At 45.2% G+C, this 10634-nt stretch overlaps 1 protein-coding gene across 1 annotated transcript; it reads right to left on the reverse strand.

The window, feature by feature from the left end:
* Positions 1–9254, reverse strand: PGAM1 (phosphoglycerate mutase 1). The gene is made up of 4 exons (XM_007532636.3): positions 8966–9254; positions 3818–4092; positions 2968–3148; positions 1–1110 (listed from the first exon to the last, which is right to left on the reverse strand). Exons 1-4 carry the CDS (start codon positions 9102–9104, stop codon positions 941–943), a joined length of 765 nt encoding a protein of 254 aa, XP_007532698.1. The 5' UTR covers positions 9105–9254; the 3' UTR covers positions 1–940.
* Between the last annotated feature and the right edge of the window lie 1380 nt (positions 9255–10634).

The following is a 10634-nucleotide window of genomic DNA, read 5'->3' on the forward strand; positions in this document are numbered from 1 at the left end:
TATTGCACATCACTCCTTTATTACACTGATCTGGAAGAAAAAAAGTTTAGTACAGTTATGTTCAAAATGAGTACCAAGCAAATGAACATGATTCCATAAAAAAAAAAAAAAAAGACACACTTGGACATGATCCAGAGGCATTTCATTGCCATTAAACAATAAGGTAGTAGGAGGGGGTTCTAAAACACATAGCAGGATGAGTTCTTCCACCTTGGTGGCAAGGAACTTATCCAGCAGTGCTGTGAGCAATGGCTTATTTTGTGATGACCACGTGTATTTTAACTGCCACTAAGAAACCCAAGGGGTTTGTCTAATATTATTTTTTTATATATATTGATTTTTTTATATATATTGATTTACTTGTTCCTTTTTTTTTTTTCTTTTCCCCAAAGCAAATGCAACACATAGACACTCAGGATTGGTCCCAATCTTTGGGAGCCAGCTCCTCTATGGTCAAGGAGGAAATGACTGAATCACCATGCAGGTTATATTCATCTTCCACTGGAATGACTAGAAGCCCCTCCTCAAATGGTCACCTGACAAAGGAGTAGTACAGGACAGACTGGCTTCTGGAAACAAATAAGCTCTCTTGCTTTTAGTTGTCAGGCCTTAAGATTGGTTTCTTCCTGTCTCCTATTCAAGGTCCTTGTATTAAACAAAGCACTAGCAAAACCCCAGAGTTACTACCTCTCAACTTACAAGAGTAATTTCTCAGACTGGCCTGAAGATCATGCCCCAGAGATGCCATTCTGACTAGATTGTATGGAGTGGGTGTAAGAGACAAGTGGATTAAAATGAAATTGGGAGCCACTGGTCCCCATCTGCAGCTACAACTGAAGATGTTTACAGACTGGTCAGTGTGACATGTGCAAGGGAGAGGTGCAGAGGAGTAGGATAGGCAGGAAGGGTGTCCTTGGGATTTTAGACAGCCTCTCAGCTTTCATTTCTTGACTTTGCCCTGGGCTGCCACAGCTTCCATGGCTTTTCGCACGGTCTCTTCATCCCCCAGGAACTGCATGGGCTTGATGGGCTTCAAGTTCTTGTCCAATTCATAGACAATGGGGATACCAGTTGGCAGGTTCAACTCCATGATAGCCTCTTCAGAGAGACCTTAAAAATATATACCATTGACACACCAAACAACATGTGAATCCATATCAGCCCCCCAGATTTACTAAGTACCCTCTAGAGCAAAGAGTATCTTTGACAGAAGACTTGGGTAGGAATGAAAACAAGACACCTTTTCTAACTGTGATAACAGCAATGACGTAAGTTACAACAGATTGGTCACTCAAGTAATGCACCAAGTGCTTACTTCTCAGTGTGGTAAAAAAAAAAAAATGAGGGCAGGGGTAGATAGCATAATGGTTATTGCAAAGAGATTCTCATGCCTGAGGCTCCAAAGTCCCAGGTTCAATCCCCCCACACCACCATAAACCAGAGCTGAGCAGTGCTCTGGTAAAAAAAAAAAAAAAAAAGATGAATGAATGAATAAGTGAATGAATGGTGTATATCACCGATAACTGTTCCAAAGTGAGCTCTGGAAGCAACAGTAAAGCAGTACTGCATATATCTCAAATGTCTATGTGGTCCACACAGCCCATCAGAAACCTAATGTCTGAACCTGTGGACCCTCACGTGAAGCAATTTATGATGAAAATCAAGTGGTCTGGGAGGTAGCACAGTGGATAAAGCATTGGACTCTCAAGCTTGAGGTCCTGAGTTCAATCCCCGGCAGCACGTGCCAGAATGATGGCTGGTTCTTTCTCTTCCTATCTTTCTCATTAATAAATAAATAAAATCTTTAAAAAAAAAAAAGAAAGAAAGAAAGAAAATCAAGATTCGTATGTGAAGTTGTACCAGGTTGTGATTAAAGATTGTGTTATCGTGGTCCGGGAGGTGGTGCAACTGGAAAGCTTTGGACCCTCAAGCATGGTCTCGAGTTCAATCCCAGGCAGCACATGTGCCAGAGTGATATCTGGTTCTTTCTCTCTCCTATTTTTCTCATAAATAAAATCTTAAAAAAAAAAAAAAGATGGTGTTATCAGCAGTTTTTTCAACTGCCAGTTGACACTTCAACTGCAGACTTACTGTTCCTGCTGAACTCCCCCACCAGATGAGAGGACAAGAGATACTGAGGAGAGATCACAGCATTACTTCACTCCTGAAGCTTCCTGTTTGCATGGTGCTCCATGTGGTGGCCAGAGGCTTAAACCCTGGTCCTTGAGCACAGTAAAGCATGTGCTCTACTGAGCAAGCCATCTCACCCCCTTTCTACCTGGCATCTAAATTTTCAAAACCAACTAAGTGAGGAGGTAGCACAGAGGATAGTATTGGGCTCTGAAACACAAGGTCCTGAGTTCATTCTATGACATCACATGTGCCAGAATGACGTTCTGGTTTTCTCTATTTCTTTTTCCACCAGGATTATCACTGGAGCTTGGTGCCAATACTACACAAATCCACCAATCCTAGTGACCATTTTCCTCCCCACCCCTTCCACTTTGTTTTTATTTGACAGGACAAAGAAATTGCAAGGGTAAGGGAGATAGAGAAAGACACCTGCATACCTGCTTCGCCACTCATAAAGCGTCCTTCATGCAAGTAAGGAGTGGGGGCTCAAACTAGGATCCTTGCGCATGGTGATATTTGTGCTTAACTGAGTGTGCCACTGTCCAGCTCCCTCCATTTCTTTTTCATAAATAAGTAAATCTTTAAAACAACAACTAAGTGACAGATGCAGCTTCTGAGTCAAGCTTGGAGGGAATCCTGAAATTCTACGTATATGACAAACACTTAAGGGTGTTTACAGGCAATACTTTGAGAAACAGGTGCAGAATGTTTGCTATAGGAGTCGAGCCAGGCCATCTCTAAGGCTGTCCATACATCCATCCTTTCCCTGAGTTCCTGACTAGTGGTAGCTGTGTTTACCCCTCTTACGAACACTCATCCAGAAAACATACATACCCTCCAGATGCTTAACAATTCCCCGCAGACTATTGCCGTGTGCTGCGATCAGTACCCGTTTCCCCTCCTTGATCTGGGGAACAATCTCTTCATTCCAAAAGGGCAGAGCTCTGGCAATAGTGTCCTTCAGACTCTCACAGGAGGGAAGCTGATCTTCGGTAAGGTCAGCATATCTACGGTCCTAAACAATAAAAACATCCAAGTTCACTAATTATTAGTGGTTCCATCTGTTAAATGGCTTCGTGATTTATCAGTACTCTCACTCCTTAAGGGTTAAGATGATGAGTAAAGATCCTCAACAGAGCACCAAATACAGCTGAGAATTAGGGGCAGCAGGGGTAGACAGCATAATGGTTATGCAAAGAGACTCTCTTTCTTGAAGCTCCAAAGTCTCAGGTTCAAACCCCCACACGATAAGCCAGAGCTGATCAGTGCTCTGGTGAAAGAAAAAAATAAATACACCTGAGAGTTGGTAAAGGGAATATTATTCTACCTCCACCCCCTCATATGCCACAAGGAAAGCTAACAGTTCAAGAAATCATTCCTTGGAAGAGAATTATAGTGAAGTCTTATCAGGAATAACATGAAATGAGACTCAAGAAACACAAAGGAAAAAAAACAAACATAGCAGCTGCAAAAATAGCTCAACTGGTAGAGCCTGGGATGGTATATGCATAAAGTTCCTGGTTTGATCCCTAGCATAGCAAGTACCACCGTGGTGCTCTGGCTTTCCCCCCATGTTCTTTGTGTAATAAATAAAATAAATGTAAAAGGGAAAATGAGAAAAAGAAATTATAGCCCAAGTTCTAATCTCTGGACCCTAGAGTGAGCCAAACCTGTCTGTCCATACCTTACTGATGGTGCTGTAGAAGGGATGATCAGGCTCCATCGGAGGTGGTGGGACATCATAGGAGCGCCTCCAGATCTTTACCTGGGCCTCTCCATGCTTGGCAGCAGTTTCAGCTTTATTGAGGCCAGTCAGGCCCCCATAGTGCCGCTCATTGAGGCGCCAAGTCCTCACTACTGGCAGCCACATTTGGTCAATAGCATCCAACACCGTCCAGAGAGTGCGGATTGCTCTCTTCTGCACTGAGGTGAAGCAGATGTCAAACTCATAGCCAGCATCTAGGAATGAGAAGATGAGAGTGGTAAGCTAATCAGGTCTACTCTGGCGCCAGAACTGCCTTATACATCAATCTCCCATACAAACTGTCCAATGGAAATTCCTTGGTGAAGTCTGGGAGGTGGTCCAGTGAATAAAGCCTTGGACTTTTGATTCCCAGCATCACATGTTCCAGAATGACGTTTCGATTCTCCCCACTCACCCCAGCAAGCAAATAAAATTTATTTTTTAATTACTTGTCGAAGCATTTTATTTTATATGTCCTTGCAAGAAAAATAATATTCTTCAATTAAGGAAAGTAAAATTTGTTGACTTAAGTTACAATTGACAATATGCCTCCTGGTGGCTCCCCAATAATTCATCAAATCCAAGGCCTAAGTCTACTGTCAATTAGCCAGCCATCTGTGCTGCTTATCCTAATTCCCAGGATGCTATGGTTAAGCATATTTTAAGATTTTACTTCTGATTAATTCTTTTGAGAAAAGGGTGGTAACACACTGGGTTTGGGTGCACATGTTATAATCCTCAAGGACTGGGGTTCAAGCTTCTGGGCTCCACCTTTTTTTTATTATTATTCTTTTCTTGCCCTTGTTGTTTATTGTTGTAGTTATGATTGTTGTTGGTATTGATGTTGTCGTTGTTGGATAGGACAGAAAGAAATGAGAGAAGAAGACACAGAGGGAGATAAAAATAAGACACCTGCAGACCTGCCTCACTTCTTGTGAAGTGACTCCCCTGCAGGTGGGGAGCCAGAGGCTCAAACCAGGATCTTTACGCTGGTCCTTGTGCTACCCACCCAACTCCCCTGGTCTCCACTTTTAAGGGGAAAGCTTTGCAAGTGGTGAAACAGAACTGGAAGTGTCTCTCTCCTCCTCTGGTATACTTTTTTTTTCCTTTTTATGAGAGCACACTGCTCAGTTCTGGCTTATGCATAGTAAGTGGTACACGGGATTGAACATGGACCTTTTGAAGCCTCAAGCATGACAATCTCTTTGCATAGCCATTATGCTATCTACCCCCACCTTTCTGTCTCTCTCCTTCTCTATCACCCCCTTCCCTCTCGATTTCTGGCGGTCTATCCAATAAATGAATAAAGATTTTAAAAGGTTAAAAAAAAACTTGTATCAGTAGACATAACTAATATCTATTTAATCTTCATAACAATCCTACTAGATTATAATCCTTATAGCCCGTCCTACCAAATGAGGAAAATAAATGAGTCAACCAAATTATCCAAGGTCACACCATTACATGAGAATAAAACCCAGGCGATATGACTCCAAAACCCAACCCATCACCACCACTTCCACCACTTTCCTAGCCTTTAAGGACCCTGGCATCTGCTGAACTCCCAACGTTAAAGACACCAAAAACTTTTACAGGATTCAGTTTATTGTTTGGAACTACATGTTTACCAGTCTGGAAATCACAACACAGCCTCCTAACCCTAAGTGCCCCACCTTCACCCCAATATGGTAGAGCCAGCCTATTCTACTCTCAGAAGAATAATGCCTACTTAGGTCACCACTTAAGCTAAGTTTATGAGAAGCTGGAGTCAGGCCATGCCCTGTAGAGTGAGCACACTCACTACCACATTCACTATCAGGTTCAAGGCCCTGGCCCCCCTGTTAATGTCTCGTTCCCCTTCTCTTTCAATTGTTCTGTGTCCTATCAAACTAAATTAAGTTTAAAAAAATAAAAATAGGGAGTCTGACAGTAGCGCAGCAGGTAAAGCACATGTGGCACAAAGCGCAAGGACCAGCATAAGGATCCCAATTTGAGCCCCCGGCTCCCCACCTGCTGGGGGGTCACTTCACAGGCGGTGAAGCAGGTCTGCAGGTGTCAATCTTTCTCTCCCCCTCTCTCCATTTCTCTGTCCTATCTAACAACATCAATAACAACAATAACTACAACAATAATGAAAAAACAAGGGCAACAAAAGAGAAAGTAACTATTAAAAAGTTTAAAAAATAAAAATTTTAAAGTATTCTGATGGAGAGAGGGAAGATTCATCACCAAAAAACCCACCTCTATGTACAAAGAAGACAGTCCATCCCTGGGCCACACAAGTAAGGAATCCTATTAGACTAGGTCACCATCTTCTCCCTAACCTCCTAACCAAAATAAGGGAAGAATTGGCTCCCCCAATAAAAGGCTGAGTCACCAGGAAACGACTATGCACTGAGCAAGTGTCCAAAGCTGGCTGTTTCAGTGCAATAATTTCCACTCACACTGGATACACAAACAGGTCCCTAAGGAGAAAAGGAGTTCCCCCTGAAGGCACGGTTAACAGAGAACTCCAAAGTCTCTCGCTTTAACTTGCTCACTAAACAGAAATATAACCCCAGCACACTCCCAAGAATGGGACAGACAGTGCACCATTCTCCTCTGAAGTAAGACTGCATGGAAAACAGTTCTACCAATAACTGGCTTCTTACTGCAATCAGGTCCAAAATTTCCTAATCCTGGTCACAAGGGAGCACTTGTAGGAGAGAAGCTTCACTCTAAAAAGGGGGTGGGGCCTTAGAGAATGTACTTATTTTAAGTCTTCTATAGTTAAGTTATTCATAATGCTCTTCACATTTAGTTTTTTCTTAGTCTTCCATTTAACATACTTATCTGATGCCTACAATAAATATTAAAAGTTTTTATGGCATTCTTTTTAGCTAATGCTATCAACATCTTAAAAAAACAAAATGAGGGAGCAGGGCGGTAGCGCAGCGGGTTAAGCACAAAGCGCAAGGACCGGCTTAAGGATCTGCAATCGAGCCCCCGGCTCACCACCTGCAGGGGAGTCACTTTACAGTGAAGCAGGTCGGCAGGTGTCTCTCTCTCCCCCTCTGTCTGTCCCTCCTCTCTCCATTTCTCTCTGTCCTATCTAACAACATCAATAACAACAATAATAACTACGACAATAAAGCAATAAGGGCAACAAAAGGGAATAAATAAATAAATATAAAAATGGGCAGGGGTAGATAGCATAATGGTTATGCAAAAAGACTCTCATGTCTGAGGCTCCATAGTCCCAGGTTCAATCCCCTGACCCACCATAAGCTGTCCCTAACTTCTTTTATTTATTTTTTTTTCTTTTATTTATTTTTAAAAATTTAGAAAGGGACAGAGAAACTGAGAAGCAAGGGGAAGGTGGGGGAGACAAAGATACTTAGCAACACTGCGAAGCTTATCCCCTTGCATGTGGGGGTGGGGGCGTTGGGTCTTTGTACATTGTAACATGTGCATTCTACCAGGTGTATCACTGCTCAGCCTTTACTTTTGAAATGAAGCCAAGGTTTGACAAATCTAGGAAATGTAGTATAAAGTGAATGTGTGTACTTAGGGAGTGTGCCCGCACACCTTTTAAGAGAGGCCAGAAAAGGGAGTGTTCTAAGGCGGCCATTTCTGCTGTGTGGCAGGAGCTGTCTGGGCCTGTCCTGTTTTGCTGATGACTTGTCCTTTAAAACAGTGCAATGGTTAAACTTGAAATCTTGCTAACATAACACCCCATTTCAGTTTTTTGTTTGTTTGCTTATTTTGTATTGTTTACCAGAGTACTACTCAGCTCTGGTTAATGGTGATGCTCGGAATTGAACCTGAGAATTCAGAGCATCAAGCATGAGTCTATTTGCATAACCATTATGCTGTCTCCCCAATCCCAGTGCAAATATTATTAACCAGGTATTAGTGACCCTTGAAATGACTTTTTTTTTTAACCAGAGCACTGCTCAGCTCTGGTTTATGGTGGTGTGGGGAATTGAACCTGGGAACTTGGGAGAGCATGAGAGTCTCTTTGCATAACCACTGTGCTATTATTATCTACCCCTGAAATGACTTCTTTAGAGAACAGCAGTACGGGCACCGGGGATGTGCCTCCTCAAGAGTCCAGAGCCTTTGAATGACTGGCAGCAGGGAGAGAGCTCTCCATCAGCATTCCCGCATCACTGAGCTGTCTGCAGCAGGGGGCGGTCGGCAGAGCCGGCGGGTGTGAGCTCACGCCGCTTCCACCTTTGCCCAGCGCCCTTTTGGCCCGCGGCCTAGCCGGTCCTCGGTTCAAGCTACCTGTTACTCAACCCCAGAACCGGAGTCAGGGTACCGAGTTGGGAAGAGTAAGTAAGCTATGACCTTAGATAAACTGCCATTCCAATGCTCCCCCTCCCGCCCACACCCCCCCACCACCACTATCAAGAAGGGTCAGGAGGGGATGGAGAAGAAAAAAAAAGGTTGGAGAAAAGAAAAAAAAATCCAGAGTTTAGATGGCTTAGATTATGCTGCATTCTGCATGAATAAAGACTGATCTGCATACCACTCAAAAAAAAAAAAAATCCAGAGTTGCGAAGAAAAGGGTCAGTTCGGTTCTTTCATTCATTCGCTCAAAATGCACCTGTGGGCTGCATTTTGAACACTGGCCCTGGAGCCATACAAAAGACCCGCTCAAGCACGTGGTCTTCTTGGTCTAGTGAAGAACCCCCACCCTCACCCCCACCCCCACCCCCCAAGGTGCCCAGAAGCAGCTTTGGGTGAGCAATGGTTTCACTTCCCAGTGTCAGCCGCCTACTGAGAACACACCACCCAGGTACCCGAGTTAATAACCTGTCCCCGGGTACCCAGTGCCCGGACCACGGAGATTTCGCAGGTGCTGTCGTGGAGAACTCGACGCTGCACCAGGGGTGACCTTGAGCAAGTCGACCTCCCTACACACACTACATACACACATACACACATACACACACACACACACACACGCCTATTTCCTCCAACTGCAAGTGAAAGTGCTGGAGGAGCGATGCCCAAGGGCTCGGCCTTGAGCTGCCGGATGCGGATGCAGCAGGCCCGGCCCGGCCCCGGCCCCGACTCCCGCCCACCCCGTCCACCACGCACCTCGCAGCGCCCGGCCGCCGCGCTTGGCCTCCTCGTGTCCGGCTGGGCTCAGGTCCGCGTCGTACCAGCCGCTGAAGCGGTTCTCCAGGTTCCAAGCGCTCTCGCCGTGCCGGATAAGCACCAGCTTGTAGGCGGCCATGGCGATGGCTCGAGATGCAGCGCAGCACACTGGCGATAGCTGAGATTCCGGATTCGCAGTCGGGTCCCTGTCGTCGCGCTTGCGCACTCGCACCCCTCCTCCCGCCCCGATACCGCGCACTGTCTCGCCCAAACCTTTCCACTAGCCTGGGGCCCGCCCTCTGCCCGCCGGCTGTGCGCATGCGCCCCGTGCCAGCGCTGCGGCCCCCGGGTGGGGAGGGACGTCAATGCGCATGCGGCCTCCGCCTCTGGCAGAGCGTCCGGCTCGCAGGTCACGGAGCGCACGTAAGCGCAGAAGGGCGGTGGGACCTCCCTGGCTTGAGCTCAGCCGCCCGGTTCCCCCGGTCCTGCACGTGCTCCTGAACCGCTTCCTGGACTCAGATGGCTTTGTCCTTGGTCCCGTACGCTGACCTTAACAGTTATGCCCATGGTTGACTCTTTATCTTGGTTCTTTCATCAGATTTGCTTTATATCTGTTATAAATACAACATGTATCTATATAAGGTTTATATCAAAATCTCATCTGTAATGGACATGATGTAAGTCCTAAGCTGATGATTGTTGCTATGGCTAGCTCATGTCATGAGATTGTAAAATATTTATTGATAATTGAGAAAGAACCATAGCATCACTCTAGCACATGCAGTGTCAGGAATCAAAAGTCGAAACCTCATGCTGGAAAGTCCAACAGCTTTATCCACTACGCCCCCTCCCAGGCCCTCTGGGAATCAACATTCATGGGATGTTGATCCAAGCGTTCACACATGAAGAAACTGGCTCTGACTGGCTGCTGGTTCCATGCCCCACTGTATGTGCCACGCAGAGCTGTTTAGTTCACCGCTTTTGGTCTCTCATGATCTCTCCAGTTAGTGTCTCCTGGGCCTCCAACAGTGCAGTAAACTCTGGGTCCCTTCACGAATTGCTGAAGGTGGAGAGCGATTGGCTGGCACTCCAGGGCACACAATCAGCCCTTATGCACCTACCTGGTCCACTCTCTGTTACTCTCACTACAGGATCTTGACATCATTCATTTTCAGTCTAGGCTTCTAGTGAACTCCAAACAAGCTTCAGGCTACAGGCTGATGTGGTCTCTGCCCTTCATAACAGGTGGCATTCAAATAAGACCCAAATGTAAACAGTTAGCAATGAGATTATGCTAGATTTTTACAGTTCAAGAAAAATGCTTATTACGTAGGAGAGTTCCACATGAGGTCATGAGATAGAAAGAAAGAGAAGCAACAGAGCACCATTCCAGCACATGCGGTAGTGGGGATGGAACCAGGAACCTGAGACAGAAGAATCCTATATGTTGAGCCATCTCCCCAATTATATCTAGAAAAAAATGTAACATTTGTGATCTGGGAAATGGTGCAGTGGCTAAAGCACTGGACTCTCAAGCATGAGGTCCCAAGTTCAATCCCCAGCAGCACATGTACCAGAGTGAAGTTTGGTTTTTCTGTCTCCTATCTTTAACATAAATAATTTTTTTAATTCTTTTTAAAAAAATGTTACATGGGGGGTCGGGCGGTGG

The sequence above is a fragment of the Erinaceus europaeus genome, chromosome 1 (genome assembly GCF_950295315.1).
Source record: "Erinaceus europaeus chromosome 1, mEriEur2.1, whole genome shotgun sequence".
Lineage (NCBI taxonomy): Eukaryota > Metazoa > Chordata > Mammalia > Eulipotyphla > Erinaceidae > Erinaceus > Erinaceus europaeus.